Here is a 23,865-nt window from a genome sequence, read left to right as displayed (position 1 = left end):
TTTATGCCTGCCGTACAGTTATATACATCCTAATTGCACTTACCCTATGCAGATAGCCCTGTATAAACTTATAACCGTAGACACACAGTTCTGGTGTCATTTTAAATGGGAGATTTTCAGAATTGTGTTTCTATAAAAATCAACTTTTACAATTATGCTACAGGCTTTTACACTGTTTCCCTCTCCCCCTGCTCCCTCAGCACTGAGAATACAGCATGAAATGCTCACTGCACAAGTGCTGAGGAAGCAGGGGGAGACAGGCTACAGTCATACGTGTGATTTTCAAATACAGATTCCCCTCTCACAATGTCTGTGGCACCAAGGCAATATTATACAACACTAAAGGGGAGTTTCTCTTTAAAATTATATCAAGACTGTGTTTATAGGTGCTACAGTTCTGAAGTTATAGCTGTGTCAAATGTGCCAGCAGGGAGCATGGAGAAGGAAGAGGAGACATAGCTAAAAGATTAAAGAGAAACTTCTATGCAAATTAAAACACCCCAAATAAATTCTTCATTAAAAACTGGTTAGACTGAGAAGACTCTAATAGGCAAATTGTCAGTGTAATAATAGCGGTTATAATACTGAAGAACAACAAAACAATTTATTGTATCAGAGGGATCACAAATTTAAGTGTAACAGTAAAAAAAAGTAAAATTAAAAAAAAAATAATAATAATAAAAATAAAAAACACCCCTAAAAATCACCCCTTTTACTTAATTTAATGAGATATTCTTTAATAACAGTACAGGCAGTCCCCGGGTTACATACAAGATAGGGTCTGGAGGTTTGTTCTTAAGTTGAATTTGTATGTAAGTCGGAACTGTATATTTTATCATTGTAATCCCAGACAGAACTTTTTTGGTCTCTGTGACAATTGGATTTTAAAAATGTTGGATTGTCATAAGAACCAGGAATAACAATAAATCTTCATTACAGACACCGGTGATATCTGTTACAGCTGATTATTGTAGCCTAAGACTAAAGTACAATAAATTACCAATATCCAGAGGTCCGTCTGTAACTAGGGGTCGTATGCAAGTCGAGTGTTCTTAAGTAGGGGACCGCCTGTATAGGAATTGCCATGTTCGTAATGAGCTTGGCTAAATAGAGACTAAGTTATTATACCTGTACTGTGACGGGTATGAAAAATAAACGTCTAATTTAAAATTTCCATATTAGTGGTTTCTACCATCTAAAAATATGTAATAAACAGACATCAAACGTTGGATGTACCCCAAAATAGTCCAAATGAAACCATTATCTTCTCTCGCAATAAACAAACCCTAATAATTCTGTCTTGATTGAGGAATTAAAAAGTTCTAGTTCTCAGAATATGGCGACACATAAGTGAACGCGTTTTCCTCCTCTTTTGCTAAAGTAGGAACATATATGAAAATCCGGACATAATTGGTGTCTCCTTTATCGCACCGACCTACAGAATAATTTTATCATGTCTTCATACTGATCAGTGAACTGCTTAAACGTTTTATATTTTTTTTAAAAACGGAAGGTACAACTCTCACCGCAAAAAAACAAGCCCTCATATGTCACACACAAAAAAAAATAATGGCTTTTCTAATTAGAGCATGGCAGAACAAACAAACAAAAAATACTGGGGCTCATTTTTTGGGGGAATTGCACGGCTTGGACAGGTATTTAGCAAGTGTCTGCGCTGGGATTTTGGCGCATGCTATTCTTTTGTGCCACTGCTGCGCTGCTTTTTTTATGCGTCACAATTTAGGGGACGGGCCGCCGGACGATCCGACTGATTCGGACTGAGCGCGGGCTTTAACTTTCAAATTGTGTCACAAGATCAAGCACTTACATGCACCGGGAAGAAGAAGGTGAACTCCGGGGACCTGAGCGGGGAAGCGACACATGCAGGATATCGGGTGCAGGATCTTAGTGACTCCCCGCACAGCGCATTATACACGGACAATGCACTTACATGCACCAGGAAGAAGAAGGTGAACTCCGGGGACCTGAGTGGGGAAGCGACACATGCAGGATATCGGGCGCAGGATCTTAGTGACTCCCCGCACAGCGCATTATACACGGACAATGCACTTACATGCACCAGGAAGAAGAAGGTGAACTCCGGGGACCTGAGTGGGGAAGCGACACATGCAGGATATCGGGTGCAGGATCTTAGTGACTCCCCGTACAGCGCATTATACACGGACAATGCACTTACATGCACCAGGAAGAAGAAGGTGAACTCCGGGGACCTGAGCGGGGAAGTGACACATGCAGGATATCGGGGGCAGGATCTTAGTGACTCCCCGCACAGCGCATTATACATGGACAATGCACTTACATGCACCAGGAAGAAGAAGGTGAACTCCGGGGACCTGAGCGGGGAAGCGACACATGCAGGATATCGGGCGCAGGATCTTAGTGACTCCCCGCACAGCGCATTATACATGGACAATGCACTTACATGCACCAGGAAGAAGAAGGTGAACTCCGGGGACCTGAGTGGGGAAGCGACACATGCAGGATATCGGGCGCAGGATCTTAGTGACTCCCCGCACAGCGCATTATACACGGACAATGCACTTACATGCACCAGGAAGAAGAAGGTGAACTCCGGGGACCTGAGTGGGGAAGCGACACATGCAGGATATCGGGTGCAGGATCTTAGTGACTCCCCGTACAGCGCATTATACACGGACAATGCACTTACATGCACCAGGAAGAAGAAGGTGAACTCCGGGGACCTGAGCGGGGAAGTGACACATGCAGGATATCGGGGGCAGGATCTTAGTGACTCCCCGCACAGCGCATTATACATGGACAATGCACTTACATGCACCAGGAAGAAGAAGGTGAACTCCGGGGACCTGAGCGGGGAAGCGACACATGCAGGATATCGGGCGCAGGATCTTAGTGACTCCCCGCACAGCGCATTATACATGGACAATGCACTTACATGCACCAGGAAGAGGAAGGTGAACTCCGGGGACCTGAGTGGGGAAGCGACACATGCAGGATATCGGGCGCAGGATCTTAGTGACTCCCCGCACAGCGCATTATACACGGACAATGCACTTACATGCACCAGGAAGAAGAAGGTGAACTCCGGGGACCTGAGCTGGGAAGCGACACATGTAGGATATCGGGCGCAGGATCTTAGTGACTCCCCGCACAGCGCATTATACACGGACAATGCACTTACATGCACCAGGAAGAAGAAGGTGAACTCCGGGGACCTGAGCGGGGAAGCGACACATGCAGGATAGAAGGCGCACGATCTTAGTGAAATTGGCGCATTATACACTGACAATGCGCTTCAGTGAACTCCAGCGGCCGGGTAAGTAAATGTGCCCCATTGTTTCCTTAAGGCCATTTTAGGCCGTGTCCTTAAGGGGTTAAAAAAATCTCACATCATGGAAAAAACAATATCGCTGTTCCAGAGATATCACAGAGTATAACACTGTAACAATTGAGCTGGACATTCAGGTAACAATGACCCTTGGTCTTGAAATGGTAGAGAGATGTCCATAACGGGCACTATGGAAGTAATACATTAGGGAAAGGGCTGGATACTCACACATGTGTCTAACGTCTTGTCCTTGCTCTGTAATGTGACAGGTGTCCGTGGACACTTTTATGTCCAACTGCGATCCAAGCTTATCAGTAGAAGCGTCATTTTATGGCTGTGCAGGCCCATTAATGAATAATCCTTAACCATTATCCACCTACAGAAGTCCCAGAGGAAAGAAAGCAGAAATCCGATTTCCACACAGTTATCTCAGGTGACTCAGAACATATACACACACTATCATATACTCTCACACACTATCAGTTATCAATAGCATGTGTTAGATTTAAGGTGTTACATCTCCATAAGATATAGGTGATTGACATAGAGGGGCTCATTTACTAAAGGTCCAAATCGTGCATTTTCGGGTTTCCTTCTATCATCCATCTACCTATTATCTGTCAATCTTCTATATTAGTGATGGCGAACCTTTTGGAGATGGAGTGCCCCAGCTACAACCAAACCCCCCTTATATGTCGCATAGTGTCAACATGACAATATAAGCAGTAACTTATTGATCCATTGCTGTATCACAGGTTTTAATCGTATTGGCGTCCCGAGTTCACCAATGCAATAGAAAGATGATGGAGAAATGTGGATTGTAGCTTCCCTCCAGGGTGCCCTGAAGAGGAAGAATCAGGGGACCCAGAGCAGGAGCTCCAATGACAATCCATCTCTATCCGCACCTTCTCCCTCCTCCTGTAGTCCTGGCAGCCAAATAGCGCTGAGCTCGGCACGTCCTGGGCTGTATTGGATAACAGGGGAAATCTTTGAATCCTAGCTGGCAAACTCTGTGTTGGGGTGAAGGCCTGGGTGCCCACAGAAAGGGCTCTGAGTGCTACCTCAGGCACCTGTGCCATAGGTTTCGCCACCACTGCTCTATAACATTCTCCTACAGCCCTATATTACAGATACAGGCAGTCCCCGGGTTACATACAAGATAAGTTCCATAGGTTTGTTCTTAAGTTGAATTTGTATGTTATTCGAAACTGTATATTTTATAATTGCAGTTCTAGACAAATTTTTTTTGCTCCAGTGACATTTTTTTTGCTGTAATGGGACCAAGGATTATCAGTAAAGCTTCATTACAGACACCTTACAGCTGATCATTGCAGTCTGGGACTATAGTAACATCCAGAGAGGTCACCAGAGGTCACGGGGGGGGGGCGGTCTTTAACTAGGGGTCATAAAATGTAAAACATGACAGGTGTCATGACATTGCCATGCTGTATTGTATCTATTTCCATGACCTATATATTATTGCACAATTTCCATATACTGGGTGGATCTTATGATCCATGTAGGTGGAATGAGTGTTGCCCAGTGTGGAAATATGCAGGACACATCAGCTCCAAATGATATTACAGGTGATTCTAACTTACACAGCAAAAAATGGGGTCAAAGTACAACAGGTGGAAAGCTATAGATATGAAAGCTGTAATAAATAGTGCTCACTAGAGACAATTGATATATACAGTATATATAGTAACTTTCTCAGAATTAATCGATCACATGCTTCTAATCCATGTATGTCAATAATTCCTTATCCGATGCTAGATCAGCAAAATGACATATAGTTGTTACATTTTTTATGTTTTTCTGGTAAATATCAAAATAAAGTGCCATTCCCATGTCCATTTATGTTGATCCAAACCTTATTGTGGTCAGTAGTCACTAGAGCGGGCACAGGTTAGATGAATTTACTACAGGGGGCAGAGTACATATAAAATGGTTACAATGGGCCCAATATCATGGATCTGTTACAAGTTAATTAGGTTTGTAAATATGTATAATAATTTGGTATACTGTATATACTGTGAGACACTGAAGGGGTTAACTGTGGATGGGCGGTATGTTTCCCCTAGGTTTTGCTATTATGCAAGGCCTTAGTGCTGAGGTTGGGTGTCCAGCACCTTGGACACAGGTGATGGGAACAGCCCAATCAGTCTTTTTTTTAAACCGCTCAGCAGAGCTGGAAGTGTTGTCTCTCTCTGGAAGGAGGCTGGAGAGCACACAGCCCTGACCTCTGTGCCTGGAGCAGCCAAGTGATTTTGTATAGTGGTGAGTTAGTGAACACCTGTATAGTTAGCACCCTGACGGGTAGGATTTTTGTTTATTTAATGCCTGAATGTAAAGGCTGTTTTATTTTGCTGCTGCAATAAACGCAGGCGAGACCTGTTTTGGACTGTACTTTGGTGTCACTGTCTTGAACTGCATCACAGCACCCCGCTACCACGGTCTCTACTGGGCCAAATCTCCCACAATACGTATGATTGGACCACAGTTCTGGTGCTGTATTTTTCCATGGAGCTTGGTTCTGGTGCTGTGTTGATATATTGAGATTGGTTCTAGTGCTGTATTCATAAACTGAGCTAGGTTCTGGTACTGTGTGCGCACAGTATAGATCAATTTACTACAGGGGACAGAGTATATATAAAATGGTTACAATGGGCCCAATATCATGAATCTGTGACATGTTAATTAGGGAGGGTGTGTAAATATGTAAAATAGATTGGTATACTGTATATATACGTATGCTTGGACCACAGTTCTGGTGCTGTATTTTTCCATGGAGCTTGGTACTGGTGCTGTATTGATATATTGAGCTAGGTTCTGGTGCTGTGCTATTATAAGTCATGGGAGGCACTATATTTGAGGGTCATTGTGCATATTTAATTAAAGGGAGTCAATGTATATGTTAAAATTAATTCACAGACAGCGCTGTATATAATAATGTCACAGCATGCGCTATAATACAGCGCTGTATATAATAATGTCACGGCATGCGCTATAATACAGCGCTGTATATAATAATGTCACGGCATGCGCTATAATACAGCGCTGTATATAATAATGTCACGGCATGCGCTATAATACAGCGCTGTATATAATAATGTCACGGCATGCGCTATAATACAGCGCTGTATATAATAATGTCACTGCATGCGCTATAATACAGCGCTGTATATAATAATGTCACGGCATGCGCTATAATACAGCGCTGTATATAATAATGTCACGGCATGCACTATAATACAGCGCTGTATATAATAATGTCACGGCATGCACTATAATACAGCGCTGTATATAATAATGTCACGGCATGCACTATAATACAGCGCTGTATATAATAATGTCACGGCATGCACTATAATACAGCGCTGTATATAATAATGTCACGGCATGCACTATAATACAGCGCTGTATATAATAATGTCACGGCATGCACTATAATACAGCGCTGTATATAATAATGTCACGGCATGCACTATAATACAGCGCTGTATATAATAATGTCACGGCATGCACTATAATACAGCGCTGTATATAATAATGTCACGGCATGCACTATAATACAGCGCTGCATATAATAATGTCACGGCATGCACTATAATACAGCGCTGCATATAATAATGTCACGGCATGCACTATAATACAGCGCTGCATATAATAATGTCACGGCATGCACTATAATACAGCGCTGCATATAATAATGTCACGGCATGCACTATAATACAGCGCTGCATATAATAATGTCACGGCATGCACTATAATACAGCGCTGCATATAATAATGTCACGGCATGCACTATAATACAGCGCTGCATATAATAATGTCACGGCATGCACTATAATACAGCGCTGCATATAATAATGTCACGGCATGCACTATAATACAGCGCTGCATATAATAATGTCACGGCATGCACTATAATACAGCGCTGTATATAATAATGTCACGGCATGCACTATAATACAGCGCTGTATATAATAATGTCACGGGATGCACTATAATACAGCGCTGTATATAATAATGTCCCGGCATGCACTATAATACAGCGCTGTATATAATAATGTCACGGCATGCACTATAATACAGCGCTGTATATAATAATGTCACGGGATGCACTATTTTGTGCGTAACTAATTTTACTTTCCCGTGATGTTAATTATTATAACATGCCGTGTACTGGGAAGCAGGACAAAAATTCCAAATGTGGAAAAATTGTAAAAAGAACGCACATGTGGGCTCAGTTTTTACGACTTTTACTCTTCGCTCCAGATAACACCTCAGCTTTATTCTTTGGTTCGGTGCGATCGCGGTGAAACCAAATTTATATAGGTTTTATTGCGTTTTATTACATTTTCAAAAATTAAACGAATGTGTACGAAAAAGGAAAAAAAATGTTGCCATCTTCTGACGCTAATAACTTTTTCATACTTTGGGATACGGAGCTGTATGAAATGCACCGACATTTTCATTGCTACTATTTTGAGGTCTGTGCGACATTTTGATGTTTTTTCATTACATTTTTTTATGTCATGTAAAAAGGGGTAACAGTCGCATTTCGGACATTTGGGCACCATTTCCCGCCTCGGAGGTCACCGCCGGTTATAACCGTTTTTATATTTTGATAGATCGGGCATTTTGTGACGTGGCGATACCTAATATGTTTGTGATTTTTACTGTTTATTATGTTTTATATCAGTTCTAGGGGAAGGGGGGTGATTTGAATTTTTTTTTACATTTTTTAAACTTTTTTTTATTTTATTTGTCACTATTATTAGACCATCTAGGGTACATTAACCCTAGAAGGTCAGATCGTTCCTACCATATACTGCAATACAACTGTATTGCAGTATATGGCTTTTTTTTCATGTCATTCATTACAATGAGCCACTGGCTCATTATAACGAATCTGCAGAAACCATGCAGCCTTGGGTCTGACGAAGACCCGAGGTTGTCATGGAAACTGATCGACGCCCCCCAATGACGTTCGGGGGAGTGACGATCGGAGGTAACACTGCAGCGCCCATGTGCCGCCACGTTTTAAGTGCCGCCGGCAGTGGCAAAGAAGAGGTTAACACCGACCGTGGGTGATAGCGATGGGTCTTCGCTGCAATATACAGCAGAGCCCATCTCTGTATGAAGAGGGCTCAAAATGCGACGCTAGCGCATAGAGGGCGGGGCTCGGGGCGATCCCAGAAAATGCATATGCGATCGACACGAGCCCCGCCCCCTGTGCGCTAGCGTCGCGTTATGAACGTGACGCTAGCGGAACGTGTGAACTCGCCTTAAGGGTGATGCCACACGCTGCGTTTTGAACCCGTTTTTTGGTCCGTTTTTAAGCAGTCCGTCCAAAAACGCATGAGTTTTTGACCAGTTTTAATTAAGATAATTGGTAAAAACCTGTCAAAAACGCATGCGTTTTTTGGACGGACTGCGTAAAAACGGACCAAGAAACGGGTTCAAAACGCCACGTGTGGCATCACCCTTAAGAAACTAGGAAGAACAATTTATTCTCACAGAAAGCAAGTAGAAAGCTGTGGCTTCTGGCAGGTAATGAGCAAAAATGGAAACACAAAAAGTGAGCTGTGGCGGCAAAGGGTTAAAGACCAAAAAAAGACCACTGAAAATGGCAAAATCTGGTAATCCATAAGGGTGATGGCACATGTGGCGTTTTGGTTGTGTTTGAAACACATCACAACATCTGATGAGAGAAGACTTGCTTAATTACATTAGGGTGATGTCACACGTGGAGTTTTTAGGCCATTTTTGGGCCGTTTTTAGTGCGTTTTCAGATCGTAAAAACCGCATGCATTTAAAACCGCATCCGTTTTTTTAAAAACGGCCTAAAAACGCCATGTGTGACATCACCCTTACTGTTAACAATTGCGTTTACAAAAGGCATGGTAAACGTGATGTTAACGCATGCGTTTTGCTAACACTTGCGTTTACATTACGTTACCAAATATAAACAGTAATGTAATTAGGCAAATCCCCTCAGCTGGCAGGCCAAAGGCAACATGTGAACGGGTGTTGGCACACGCGCGTTTTTTTTTACGCGCGTTTAAATCTCGACATGCTCTACTTTTGCAAGTCACGCGCGTGAAAAACGCACCATACAAGTCTATGGAGATGCATCAAAAACGCATCGCACTCTGAGACACGTGCAAGTCCAATGCAAGTGCAATGCGTTTTTCACGCATCAATTGCCATAGAAAAGATAGAGCTCAGTCCTGAGTCCATTTCACGCGCATTTTCTGTGCGTGAAAAACGCATTGAAATTGCATCAAAAACGCGCGTGAACAACTGAGACACTGAACAAACTCTGACTGAAAACTGATTGATCTCTGATGCAAAATGCGCGTTTTTCACTGACCAAACCCTGATCGCACCCTGATCAAACTCTGACGTGAAATGCAACGCGAGTGTGGAAGGGGCCTAAGGGTGCACATGGTGCGTTTTGTTACTCATTACAATAGCTGTGATGTGATTTGCCTAATTACATTACTATTAAAGTGCGTTTACAAAATGCAGTGTAAACACGATAGTAACTCGTCTGTTTACAATATGTCAACAAAACGCAACGGTAAATGCAGTGTTGACATCGCGTATAAACTGCGTTCTGTAAACGCAAACGTTAACAGTAATGTAATTAGGCAAATCACCTCTCCAATGAAAATGCACCGTGTGACCGCGCCCTTAAACTACACTGCGCCATTCTCTTCTTCTGCGCCTTCCACGGAGATAATAATAATAATAATAAGAGCTAGGCTTCCTCCTTCATTTGTCTTTTCTGCCTTTTAGCGGGTTAGTTGTGATATTTCTGGAAGCATTGTGACTATTTTCATCTATTTTCTGTCTTTCATGACACCACACACTGTACACCTGCCATATAACAGTACAGACACGACATTATACAGGCCGCCTCTATATCTGTACATACACCCCCCCGCCAGCCGAAAACTACAACTCCCAAGATGCCCCGCGGCTGCAGGCCTCGGCCCGTGACGTCATCAGCGCGCGTCCGATCGAACAGCGGACGGAAGGTGAGTAGCTGCGGCGCCTCCTTTGTTGTTGTGATCCTGATGAGAGGATTGAGCTGTCATTGATGTCATTGTGTATAGCTGTGGACTGTATGACTACTGTAATGAGGCTGTAGTGTTATCCACAGAGATGGGATGCTCCATATATATGGTGGCTAGCTGTAGTGATACATCCCTTGAAGGACTTGCCTTTTGATGTTTAACCCCATAAGGACCAGGCTTTTTTTTTTTGTGTTTCCGTTTTTCACTCCATAAGTTTTTAATGTACAGAGCCGCGCGTGGGCCAGTTCTCTGTGTAACATGTTATCCTTTCATGTCGGTTACTGGGAAGATGGAAAAAAAAAAAAAAACTAATTTCGCATGCGATGATATTGTAGATAAAAAATAAATAAAATTACGCCATTTTCTTGTGCGCGCAGTCTTTACGGCTTTTACTGTGCGTTCCGGATTACGTCAGGCCCTGCATCATTCCTCTGGTTAGTGGGATTTTTATATAAGGTTTTAATAGATATAATAAAAATAAAAAAAATTCTCATGTGTACAGATCTGTAGAAGGTGTGGGGTTTTTCTTTTTCCACTGCTACAATTTTGGGGACTGTTTGACCCAACAATTGGTTGTATAAAGTCAAGGAGGAGGAGAGTTTAACACTGAAGTCAAGCTCTCCTCAACTCAAAATGCCCCCTCCACTGTAATTGATGGTCCTGCATCAAGAGACATCACTAACCAGATCTCCGGAAGTACAATGCATGATGTCTATCACAGAGGAGGAGGCGTTCAGAGCTCCCCACCATGACTTCAGTGTGAAAATCTCCTCCTCCTTGACTTTATACAAACAATTTACATCTCAATTCAAAGTTGATTATCTGGATGATGCCACCGCACTGGACATAAAAGAAACCTGCTGCTCAGCTGCTTGACAATATTCTGGTAGTGGTTTATTAGGTGAATTGCTGATGACAGGTTCCTTTTAAAGATGTGCATAGTGTACACATGTTAAAGGAAATCTACCACTTTGAACCGAGCCTACTCCCTGCGAGCTGAGTACATGCTGCTGCAGGATCTGTCCCGGATAATCCATTAAACCTTTTGTTTTCTAAATAAAATATCTTTTGAAATTATGCAAATTAGCGCTGGTGGCGCTCCCGTGCTTGTTGCACATTTTCTAGTTATGCACGCCTGCTGCGTGCTGTATATTGTATTCACTTCCTGCCGCAGCTCCCGGTCATGACACACGTGCTTGGACATCAGCGAGCCCGGCGCTCGGCAATTTCCGTTGTATGGAGCAGAACGATCATGAGCGGCCGCCTGCTCCATTACTCTCATGGAGCGACGAGGGGTCCAACAGAGGTACATGGGACCCCATTGGACCCCTCGTTTTTGTGGTCTGTGGGGGGGGGTCTCATCTCTGAAACCCCCATTGATCAGCACGTTAGGCCCTGTCCAGTGGAATAAGTAGGCTATAAGTAGGCTCCCCTACTCACCCAACAGACGACCCCTAGTTACAGACGGACCCCTCTGCCCCCTGTGACCTCTGGTGACCTCTCTGGATGTTACTATAGTCCCAGACTGCAATGATCAGCTGTAAGGTGTCTGTAATGAAGCTTTATGGATAATCCTTGCTGAAATTACATCGAAAAATGTTGAAACTCCATGCCACTTTTAACACATGATAAGGTCATGGCTTTAGAGGCAGCTGATTGACATTGCATGCTGTTATTGAATTTATGCTCTACTTATCACCCACGTCCTTCTCAACGAGAGACTTGCAGGCCTGTAATCGCCTGCTGAAGTTCTAGAGACCTTTTTTAAAATATTGGCACAACATTCGCCTGGTTCCAGTCACATGGTACCGTACCAGTCATTAGGGAATCTATTTCTAGAGCGATTTTAGACAGCAATAACAGAACTGAGTTATTTAACCCCTTAACGACCAGGCCCTTTGTCGTTTTTGTGTTTTTATTTTTTAACTCCTCACATTCAAAAATCCATACGTTTTTATATTTCCATGTCCTATATGAGGGCTTGTTTTCTGCGTAACAAATTGCAGTTCATAGTGACAGTATTTAATATTCCATACTGTGTACTGGGAAGCGGGAAAAAAAATTCAAATGCAGGGAAATTGCGTTTTTTTTCTTGAGGGCTTGGATTTTACGGGTTTCACTGTGCGCCACAAATGACAGGTCTACTTTATTCTTTGGGTCGGTGCGATCACGGGCGATACTTTGTATAGGTTTTATAATGTTTTCATACATTTACAAAAATAAAAACCTCCTGTACAAAAAAAAAATTCTTTATTTTGCCGTCTTCTTGCGCTAATAACTTTTTCATACTTCGGTGCCCGGAGCTGTGGGTGGTGTCATTTTTTTGCGACTTTTGATGACATGACGGCCTTTTGATCACTTTTCATATAATTTTTTTTATATGGCAAAAAAAAAGTGGCACTTTCAATTTTGGGGGCTATTTTCTGCTACGGGGTTAAACGCTGGGAATAATTGTGATTATCTTTTGATAGATCGGGCATTTTGGGATGCGGTGATACTGAACATGTTTATGATTCTTACTGTGTCTTTGCTTTTCTATCTGATGTAAGGAAAAGGGGTTAATTAAAATTTTACTATTATTTTTTTTAACCATTATTATAGACCCTCCAGGGTACATTTTAATCGTGCAGGCTCTGATTTCTAATACTATATACTGCAATACTACTGTATTTCAGTATATAGCAATATTACTGATGATTTCTAATAGCCTGCCATCTGCTGGCTATTATAGATCATTACACATGGCAAGCCTACGAGTCTCAGTGAGATTGTAGGCTGTTATGGAAACTGACTGGTCACGGGTGGCTGTGATCGGCCATGCAATATGGCAGCGCTCATGTAAAGGTAAGTTAGGTGCAGTTCGGGTTAGACCGCAGCACTTAAAAGGTTAATTCCCGCGATCGGTGCCAGCACCGACCGTGGCAGTAAGAGGCGGAGTCAGCTGTATATTACAGCCGACACCCGCTGTGTATGGAGAGAGCTCAGCTCCTGAGCTCTCTCCATACACCCCTCTCAGCATAAGCACGATATGGTTCGTCCTCGTGCGTGAAGGTGTTAAAGGGGTTGTCCATAAAAGAAAATTCTCACATCTCAACCCCCTATTGATGTTTACACAATAAAGATCATTTTTAGCCCCTTACTTTACAATGTTACTCTGTGTTATTGCTGTTTTAGCTCCTATCACTCAGTGATGGTCAGGGTAAGATTCCAGAGTTTGGGCAGGGACATTATGAGAAGACACTTCATGCTGCCTCTAGTTCTGTGAGCTGACAATGTGGTTAGATGATCAGGGTACAGGTGTATATACACTTTATTTTGTTATCCTGAGTACATTTAAAACGGACCTGTCGCCCATAAAAAATCCCGGGAGCTGCTTACAAAAGTAACGCAGCAGTGTTACACTGATAGTGTTATTGGAAACCTCCGATAACACTAGGAGACTCTGCCACGATCCCAACTTATTCACGAGGGGGTGGTCTGAAGCGTTGCCTCTTCTTCGGACCACCCCGCCCTCTCCATAGGCCGGTGGTGACTGCCAAGCTTCACGCCCCCTAGTCCCTCCCCCTCATGAATACGCCCGGCCGTTTTGAGCAGATAGGAGAGGGAGGGGGGTGATGTGCAGTAGAGGAAGAATGCACGAGGAGACACAGGCTGCAGCTGCCCCCTCCAGTTAATCTCCATGTAGCGATTTCTGTAGTATCGGAGACAGTCAAGAAGTGCAGCAGTAGGGATCATCAGGTAGGGACTCATTGGGGCAGATTTACTTACCCGGCCCATTCACGATCCAGCGTCGCGTTCTCTGCGCTGGATTCGGGTCCGGACGGGATTTATGATGGTAGTTCCTCCGCCGTCCACCAGGTGGCGCTGAAGTCCGCTGGAATGCCCTGAAATTCACCGGCCTATCCTGGATGAAGGTGAGTGAAATTTTCGCGACACAATTTTTTGTTTTAAATGAGGTGGTTTTTCCGAATCCGTCGGGTTTTCGCTCGGCCACGTCCCCCGATTTCCGTTGCGCGCATGCCGATGCGCAACAATCCGATCGCGTGCGCCAAAATCTTGGGGCAATTCGGGTACAATCGGCGCAAATCGGAAATATTCGGGTAACACGTCGGGAAAACGCGAATCGGACCCTTAGTAAATGACCCCCATTGTGTAAAAGAAGCTTTTTTTTTTTTTTTTTAGTTTTTCAAATCCTTTAAATATGGTATTGCTGTATTCATATTCACCCAGTAAGAACATAACTATAGCGTGACTTTCTCATTTAGGTTTTTTTTTAGAAGGAATAGAAGCGATCACATCCAGGATATCATTGTGTACAAATCTTCAATTGGAATGGAAATTGATCAAATGCAAATGGCTGAGAGGCTACTGGACCTCACGATGGAGATCATCAGTCTGCTGACCGGAGAGGTGAGACATTTTACAACTTATGTCCTATGACAATCTCTAAATCCAAGACACAGAAGACTCCGGAGACAAACCGCTGAAAAGCCCAAAGGTACTGGTCCGGGTCTAGTGCTATTTATAGAGACGTTGTAACAGGTTTCCTTCTATTAATGCACAAAGCGTTTTATGACATGTAAGTGATGAGATGTCTCAATCCATCTCTCCCAATAGCTCTGCCGGATTAGGTTTATATGTAGCGCTGTGAACCTGGGAGAGAACATAAAGGCCAAACGCTGTCTTCATGTGCAGACACAGTGGGGGTCATTTACTTACCCATCCCGTCGCGATCTCCGCTGTGCGTTGTCCGACGAGGATTCGGGTCTTCCGCGATTCAGTAAGATCCGCATAGCATAGGCTATTGTCTCCAGCTAAATGCGACATTCCTGGTGACAGGTTTGCTTTAAAGCGTAACTGTAAATTATAGTGATTTTACCAAACCATTGTATCCCCCTTTGATGCCTACTTTGTGCTGCTCACCCTTTTCTTTCCAAAGTTATGGCATTCTCTGTTCTCAAGAGGTGAAATGGGAGGAGACTAATGTCTGTCAGTTTCTGCCCTCAAGCTGAGGCTAGTTAGCTTGCCCACAGATTCCATGATGCATTATGTTCACTCTCAAAGTAATGTAGCATTAAATCGATTTAGTTTCCCACAGGTAAATCCAGTGAGCACAGCACAGTGCACATATAGGATGTATATGGTGACCAGCCTGGCAGCTTCCATCACATGGACGAGCAGGGAACATGTAATAAGTAGTAGAAATCATTAGTACATGAAGTCTATAGCCTGTGCTGTCTATAGCACTAAGGGTTAATAGCTTATCTGCACAGAGCTGATACTGACTATGACAAAGAGGGGGGAGCAGCATGAGGAGCAGAGACAGACAGAGAAAGTTCTGTAGAATCACTAACTGAATTGGAGGGTGTCATAAGGAGCAGGGAAGATCTTGTACCTCACTATTCTGTGCAGGAGACATCTACATACACATCCAGCTCTGCTAAGTTCACTGAAGCATGACCTCTTCCCCTGTGAGCAGGAAGCAGCAGCTCCTCCCCTCCTCCCAGGAAACCGACAGAAACTAAGTGTAAACAAACTACGGATTCATAAGGCTTATTAGCACATATAGAGGAGGCAGCCATTACAGCAATGAGGTAATCTGAGGGCTTTAGCAAGGAAACTACTAAATATAGGTAACAAAGATAATAGGCAAAGTTGTTTTACATCCCACGAGCTATTTATTTGTGAAAAATTAAAAAAAACCTTTACAGTTACTCTCTAAGAAATTACCAATATGTCCATCTATTGGGATGCGTTGGCGTGGTCAATGATTTGAGAACAATAATAATAAATGTTTACATAAATCCGTCATTTTTTACGGTCCTTTACAATTTGTGTGCATTTACAATCAAAAAGAGACGTTATATGGTAATAAAAAGGTCATCGGTGGAAACAATAGGAGTGAGGGCTCTGCGCACAAGAGCTGACACTCTATGATGAATAAAGGGTCTGTTACTAAGAACAACTAAACATGGCTTCAAAATCTTTTGTGTATGTGTCCGTATACAGGATTGTGTAATCGTACAAAAAGCCGATCGGGGCGGTAAACCTGGATGTGGAGGATGGAGTAAGACGCTGAAGCACATCACCGTGCGCCTCCCTCACTTACAGAGGCACCAGAGGAACAATGATGAGAAGATCTTGGCTCTCACGTACAAGATCATTCATCTGCTGACGGGAGAGGTGAGCCGCATGATATCCTATGGGAGAAGAAAACGGTAAATTTCAATGTCTGGTACTTTTGTCTCGGGAGATGAGCTGCTGCCACTGTAAGCTACCGGGACGGGGCTTATGTCACTGACGTATTTACCGTTTGCCCAATATTGTTTGCTGGGTGGGAGGTTATTGGTTGGTTGTTTCTATCACTATAATCATTATTATTCATTATTACCGTATATACTCGAGTATAAGCCGACCCTAGTATAAGCCGAGGCCCCTAATTTTACCACCAAAAACAGGTAAAACCTATATATTTTTTTTACTCGAGTATAAGCCACATTTTTTTGTGCTGAAAAACTAGGCTTATACTCGAGTATATATGGTATTTATTTATAGAGCAGCAGTAATTCCCTGGTGCTGGACAATCAGTAAGGGGTTCACATACATTACATAAAGACAAGAACAAAATGCAAAAGCGGGTTTGTCGCAGGGCCGGGGAGTGTGAGTAAAGCGGAGAGCGCTGTAACGCAGCACAGAAGGCAATTCAGGTTCTTTTAGACTTTTTTTTTATAAAATGGGTTTTCCCGTGAACAAAAGTTCGGCTCTATCCATTGGATTGGGCCTAACTTGCTGATCAGTGCAGGTCTCCGTGCTGTGACCCCCACAGATCACGAAAACCAGAGGTCCCATGTACATCCGTTGGACCCCTCGTCGCTAAGTAATGGAGCAGACGGCCGCACATGACTGTTCGGCTCCATTAATCTCTTTGGAGCTGACGGAAAGTGCCGAGCACAGCGCTCACCGACCTCCGTCAGCTCCATAGAGATTAATGGAGCACAATGGTCATGCGCAGCCATCTGCTCCTTTAGTCTGACAGAGCGACGGGGGGGTCCGATGGAGGTGCGTGGATCCCTATCGGACCCCTCGTTTTCGTGATCTGTGGGGGTCTCAGCACTGAGACCCACACTGATCAGCAAAGTACGTCCTATCTCGCGGATAGGGCCTAACTTTCCGGTGACTTAGTGGTTATTACTACAGCCTTGCAGCGCTGGGTACCTGGGTTTAAGTCCCAGGGTCAACATCTGCAAAGAGTTTGTATGTTCTCTCTGTGTGATTGTGTTGGTTTCTTCCAGGTTCTCCAGTTTCCTCCCACACTCCAAAAATATACTGGTAGGTTGATTAGATTGTGAGCCCCATTGGGGACAGGGACTGATGTGACAAGCTTTGTGCAGCGCTGCGGAATCTGTGTGCGCTATATAAATAAAGAACTATTATTATTATAACTTTTGTTCGTGGGAAAACCCTTTTAACTTTACATTTACATTAACACAATGTGTGAACGCTGCATTCACACTACAGTATGGGGGACGTATATATACGCCCGACGTATATATGCGGCCGATTTACGTCCCCCATACACTTCTATGGGCTCGCGGCGCCCTACGAAACCAAGGACACGATATCAGGGAGGTATTGTCCGGGAATGAGCAGGTAGGCACAGATAGCAGAGGGGCTACTCCATACCCCAGTAGCCTGTGTTGTGCCTCCTCTCTGCTCATTGCCAAGCGCTGCCTCCCTGATTCAGTGTCCCTGGCGCCGCTGTGCATGCGCACTCTGAATAGTCTTATATCTATGCAGAACACACGCGCAGTAGCTTCAGAGCCGACAAGGTGCTGCTGTGCGCATGCGCTCTGCATAGGCATGAAACCGAGCACACGATATCAGGGAGGTATTGTCCGGGAATGAGCAGGTAGGCACAGATAGCAGAGGGGCTACTCCATACCCCAGTAGCCTCTCCCAGAAATGTACATATTAGTTAGATAAGCTGTAATTTACTGTAAATGGTACACTAGGATTAGATAAAGATGGGTTAGGGTTTAGAATGTGAACCTATCATTTGATCTTCCTTAATAGGTAGGTTTCCTTTAAGAATGTGTATCTGTGCTCCGCTATTAAAGTCCTGAGGCATCCTGTGCAACCCTTGGGGAGTGATATATTCGTTCCAGTGGATGATGTGGGGAGTAGTGGAGACACATTGGAAGTGTGACAGGCATTAAATGGCAGAAAGCAGAGGGAAAGTGGAGTGCCGGCCAATCCAAGATGGTGCCCGGCAGGTGTTGGGTGCTTGCGGGTTGAAGGGGGTGCGGCTGGACAATGCTGGCACAGGAGATGTCTGGAGGGGAGGAGGACATGGAGGGGAAGGTTCTGTGGAGGGGCTGCAGATGAACGATACCCAGAAACCCAGAGGAACCTACTCTGGCGGATGAGGGAAGTGCAGCATAATACCTCTGCCCTCGTGCCGCTGGAAGTGGAGGAGGCGCCGAGAAGTCCATGAACAGTCCCATCAGTGTTGGCTCTATGAGCAAAAACTGATGATCTTGAGAATTGGGGAAGGTAGAAGGGCAAAATCCAGAAGAATATTTTGAAACGCGGTTGCTAGACATTGTGCTAGATGCGCTGACGCCCCTTTTTGCAAAAATAGAGTGCATCATGTGCCCACTAGGCCATTAAACTCAAAGGATTTTTTTTTTTTATGGATCCGTTCCACTTTTCTTATTGTTGTTTTGGTGGAGGAATAATGGAGATCGAAACGCAGGTGTGAACTTAGCCCAACGTGTCAGGATTTCACTTTTTAATTTTTACATTTTTTTTTTTTTACCCAGGAATGGAATTACTTAAAAGAACACCAGGACGATCTGAATGCGAATCACAAGTCCATGAACTCACAGGGTAAGAGGAGATGCCCTTTGATGAAAAAGGAGAGGAATTTAAGGATCAGTCCACACGCTGCACTGGAAACTGCATCTGCTACATTTAGTTTTAGGGCTTAAAGGAAATCTACCACCAGGATGAAGGATTGTAAACCAAGCACACTGACATACTGGTGCGCTATTCGCTATTCTTTTAGTGTCTTATGCCCTTGTTTATACATAAAATGGTTTTAAAATTATGCCAATGAGTCTGAGGGGATCTGGGTTTCATAACTTAATTGATCCTGGAGCCCCTCGGGCGCATTTGGATAATTTTAAAAGCATATTTTTCTAAAAACCAGGGCATAAGACGCTAAAAGAAGAGCAGATCCTGCCAGAGGGGGCGCACACCAGTATGTCAGTGTGCTGGGTTTACAATCCTTCATCCTGTTTTAAAATCCTTCATTGCTTTAAACATACAAACATCATTGGTTTGTGAATTCCCGCCCCCAGGGGGCACGTGCAATACATTATATAATAGAAATATTGTAACCACGCGATTGTGTTTCCCACAGGTAGTTCCAGGAGAGGAGATTCACCAGACAGAAGTCCCAGTCCTTTATATTCCCAGAGTTATAAGGAGGAAAGTAATGAGAAACCTCTGGATGATCAGGTGGATGGATCCGACTTCCTTCTTTTATTTATTTTTTTTTTCTCCTACAAAAAAAAGAGAAGGAGCTCCCAAAAATATTTAGAGCCAATCAGGGAACGCACCTGAGTAATATAGGAGCTTGGCTGTAAATAATGTGACCGGAGAGCCGCACCACAGTTTATGAATGATATGTGAGCTCCTTCCCTTTTATATCCTACTAGTTGTAGCTCCCGGCGTTGCCCCGGAAAGTAAATAACTGCTCTTAGCTACAACAAAATAGAATTAAAAAAAATATTTTATATGTATCTATAGACGGCAGTCTCTTTCAGTGACTGTCTGTCTGTGGCCGGCAGTCTCTTTCGGTGACTGTCTGTCTGTGGCCGGCAGTCTCTTTCGGTGACTGTCTGTCTGTGGCCGGCAGTCTCTTTCGGTGACTGTCTGTCCGCCGCCGGCAGTCTCTTTCGGCGACTGTCTGTCCGCCGCCGGCAGTCTCTTTCGGCGACTGTCTGTCCGCCGCCGGCAGTCTCTTTCGGCGACTGTCTGTCCGCCGCCGGCAGTCTCTTTCGGTGACTGTCTGTCTGTGGCCGGCAGTCTCTTTCGGTGACTGTCTGTCTGTGGCCGGCAGTCTCTTTCGGTGACTGTCTGTCTGTGGCCGGCAGTCTCTTTCGGTGACTGTCTGTCCGCCGCCGGCAGTCTCTTTCGGCGACTGTCTGTCCGCCGCCGGCAGTCTCTTTCGGTGACTGTCTGTCTGTGGCCGGCAGTCTCTTTCGGTGACTGTCTGTCTGTGGCCGGCAGTCTCTTTCGGTGACTGTCTGTCTGTGGCCGGCAGTCTCTTTCGGTGACTGTCTGTCCGCCGCCGGCAGTCTCTTTCGGCGACTGTCTGTCTGTGGCCGGCAGTCTCTTTCGGTGACTGTCTGTCTGTGGCCGGCAGTCTCTTTCGGTGACTGTCTGTCTGTGGCCGGCAGTCTCTTTCGGTGACTGTCTGTCTGTGGCCGGCAGTCTCTTTCGGTGACTGTCTGTCTGTGGCCGGCAGTCTCTTTCGGTGACTGTCTGTCCGCCGCCGGCAGTCTCTTTCGGCGACTGTCTGTCCGCCGCCGGCAGTCTCTTTCGGCGACTGTCTGTCTGTGGCCGGCAGTCTCTTTCGGCGACTGTCTGTCTGTGGCCGGCAGTCTCTTTCGGTGACTGTCTGTCTGTGGCCGGCAGTCTCTTTCGGCGACTGTCTGTCCGCGGCCGGCAGTCTCTTTCGGCGACTGTCTGTCCGCCGCCGGCAGTCTCTTTCGGCGACTGTCTGTCCGCCGCCGGCAGTCTCTTTCGGCGACTGTCTGTCCGCCGCCGGCAGTCTCTTTCGGCGACTGTCTGTCCGCCGCCGGCAGTCTCTTTCGGCGACTGTCTGTCCGCCGCCGGCAGTCTCTTTCGGCGACTGTCTGTCCGCCGCCGGCAGTCTCTTTCGGCGACTGTCTGTCCGCCGCCGGCAGTCTCTTTCGGCGACTGTCTGTCCGCCGCCGGCAGTCTCTTTCGGCGACTGTCTGTCCGCCGCCGGCAGTCTCTTTCGGCGACTGTCTGTCCGCCGCCGGCAGTCTCTTTCGGCGACTGTCTGTCCGCCGCCGGCAGTCTCTTTCGGCGACTGTCTGTCCGCCGCCGGCAGTCTCTTTCGGCGACTGTCTGTCCGCCGCCGGCAGTCTCTTTCGGCGACTGTCTGTCCGCCGCCGGCAGTCTCTTTCGGCGACTGTCTGTCCGCCGCCGGCAGTCTCTTTCGGCGACTGTCTGTCCGCCGCCGGCAGTCTCTTTCGGCGACTGTCTGTCCGCCGCCGGCAGTCTCTTTCGGCGACTGTCTGTCCGCCGCCGGCAGTCTCTTTCGGCGACTGTCTGTCCGCCGCCGGCAGTCTCTTTCGGCGACTGTCTGTCCGCCGCCGGCAGTCTCTTTCGGCGACTGTCTGTCCGCCGCCGGCAGTCTCTTTCGGCGACTGTCTGTCCGCCGCCGGCAGTCTCTTTCGGCAACATCTTACCTCACACATAAGCATCTTGTACTCATTGCCTATAGTAACGAATCACAGCTCAGGGTGATCACTGGGTGAAAATTTCGGCTCAAAACCTAGTTTAAGACGTTCCCCGAGTCACAGGCAACAACTGTGCAAAATCTGGTGATTGTAAATGCGACAGTACAAATTCTACCATCAATATCCACCCTGATATACCAGGTACACTTACTCATAGATCCAGGCACCGTGACTGTGGTATCTTCTTATATTTGTTATCCTATTTCCTTCTAACATCAACTTTTATAATTATGCTAATGATCCTGGAGGTGTTACCAAAGCTCCTCTGTGTGGCAGCTTCACAGGATGTAACACTGTCTCCTCATCCGTTCCGTGAGCACTCCATTCTCCCTCTGTCTATAATCTCACTGCAGCTGATGAAGTGCCGGCACACAGCAGGGGAGGGGAAATGCTCCTGCAAAGTGTAACAGCCTATGAAGCCACAGCACAGAGGGGCTCTGATAACTCTCCCCAGAGCCCTTCAGGTGCATTAGTGTAGCATAATAGAGGATTTTAGAAGGAAGGAGGCCATGGGTAACACATATAAGCAGATTATCATGGTCACAGTGCCTGGATCTTTGAGTAATGTTCCTGGTTTATCCATGCTTGGTTTTTATGGGAGATAAACAGTTTTCTTCAAATGGATGGTGTAGGGATCTGTGAACCATCTATCAGAAGGCTAAGGCCTTTCTGGCTGTAACTATGTTATTTCTTGTAATTGTTACTTAGGAGGAAGGCCTGCTGGATGTAAAAGTGGAAGTTATAGATGACGAGTACATGAGGAGTGACCAGACACACACAGATGAGGACGGTCCTCCAGGTATGAGTCCGGGTGAGTTTGTACTTCCATCTCCAGTCTGAACAGAACTTTCCATCCATGACTGTATATATACAGGCGGTCCCCTACTTAAGGACATGCGACTTACAGACGACCCCTAGTTACAGACGGACCCCTATGCCCTCTGTGACCTCTGGTGACCTCTCTGGATGTTACTATAGTCCCAGGCTGCAATGATCAGCTGTAAGGTGTCTGTAATGAAGCTTTATTGATCATCCTTGGTCCCATTACAGCAAAAAATGTTGAAACTCCAATTGTCACTGGGACAAAAAAATGTTTTTGTCTGGAACTACAATTATAAAATATACAGTTTCGACTTACATACAAATTCAACTAAAGAGCAAACCTATGGAACCCCATCTTGTATGTAACCTGGGGACTGCCTATATTCTGTTAGCTGGGGTGCATATGGTCAGGGAGATTACTGGTGTGCTTCTATGTACTATTAGTGACCCCATCTGTGGAGTTGTGTTACTGTCCATGACCTACTGTACAGGCGCTGCTCTAGATGGGGGACACCTCCCAGACTGGAACCAAACGACAGGAAAGAACACATACACGACCATGACCGCGCACATTGGCTGCACCGAAAGAATAAAGGGGTTTTCCCACAAATAAAGGTTATACCCTATCCACGGGATAGGGTAACTTACTGATCAGTGGGGGTCACATTGATGAGACCCCCACAGATCATGAAACCATCAATCTCTACGGAGCTGACGGAGATCAGTGAGCGCTGGGCTCTGCAATTTCCGTCAGCTCCATAGAGATTAATGGAGCAGAACGGTCATGTTCCATTAGTCTAACGGAGCATCGAGGGTTCCGACGGAGGTACGTGGGACCCCAGGAGAATCCTTGTTTTTGTGATCTGTGGGGGGTCTCAGCACTAAAACCCCCACTGATCAGCAAGTTTGTGGTGGAAAAACCCCTTTTAAAGCTGATTGCGTGATTGAATCCTTATTGGATTGTGGTTCCTACATTTCTTATTTGATGTATTTTTTGGAATTAACACCGAAGCCGGGATCACCGATCTCCGACAGCTTCATAGAGATGAATGGAGCAGAACGGTCA

General features: G+C 45.2%; 1 protein-coding gene across 5 annotated transcripts in view; it reads left to right on the top strand.

The window, feature by feature from the left end:
* LOC140106100 (uncharacterized) overlaps window positions 1-23,865 on the top strand; it is a 69,741-nt gene that overhangs the window by 40,833 nt on the left and 5,043 nt on the right. Inside the window, exons 1-6 of one of the 5 annotated variants that reach the window (XM_072130333.1) lie at window positions 5,549-5,608; window positions 14,685-14,829; window positions 16,429-16,602; window positions 19,242-19,308; window positions 19,844-19,941; window positions 22,686-22,788. In XM_072130333.1, coding sequence (XP_071986434.1) covers window positions 14,752-14,829; window positions 16,429-16,602; window positions 19,242-19,308; window positions 19,844-19,941; window positions 22,686-22,788 — 520 coding nt within the window. In that variant the 5' untranslated portion in view covers window positions 5,549-5,608; window positions 14,685-14,751. Of the gene's footprint in view, window positions 1-5,548; window positions 5,609-10,292; window positions 10,381-14,684; window positions 14,830-16,428; window positions 16,603-19,241; window positions 19,309-19,843; window positions 19,942-22,685; window positions 22,789-23,865 lie in introns of those variants that run through there. The other 4 variants (XM_072130336.1, XM_072130332.1, XM_072130334.1 and 1 more) reach the window with 4 other exon arrangements.

The sequence above is a fragment of the Engystomops pustulosus genome, chromosome 11 (assembly GCF_040894005.1).
Source record: "Engystomops pustulosus chromosome 11, aEngPut4.maternal, whole genome shotgun sequence".
NCBI lineage: Eukaryota > Metazoa > Chordata > Amphibia > Anura > Leptodactylidae > Engystomops > Engystomops pustulosus.
Note: the sequence above shows the minus strand (reverse complement) of the source record. Positions and strands in the feature narration are given on the sequence as shown.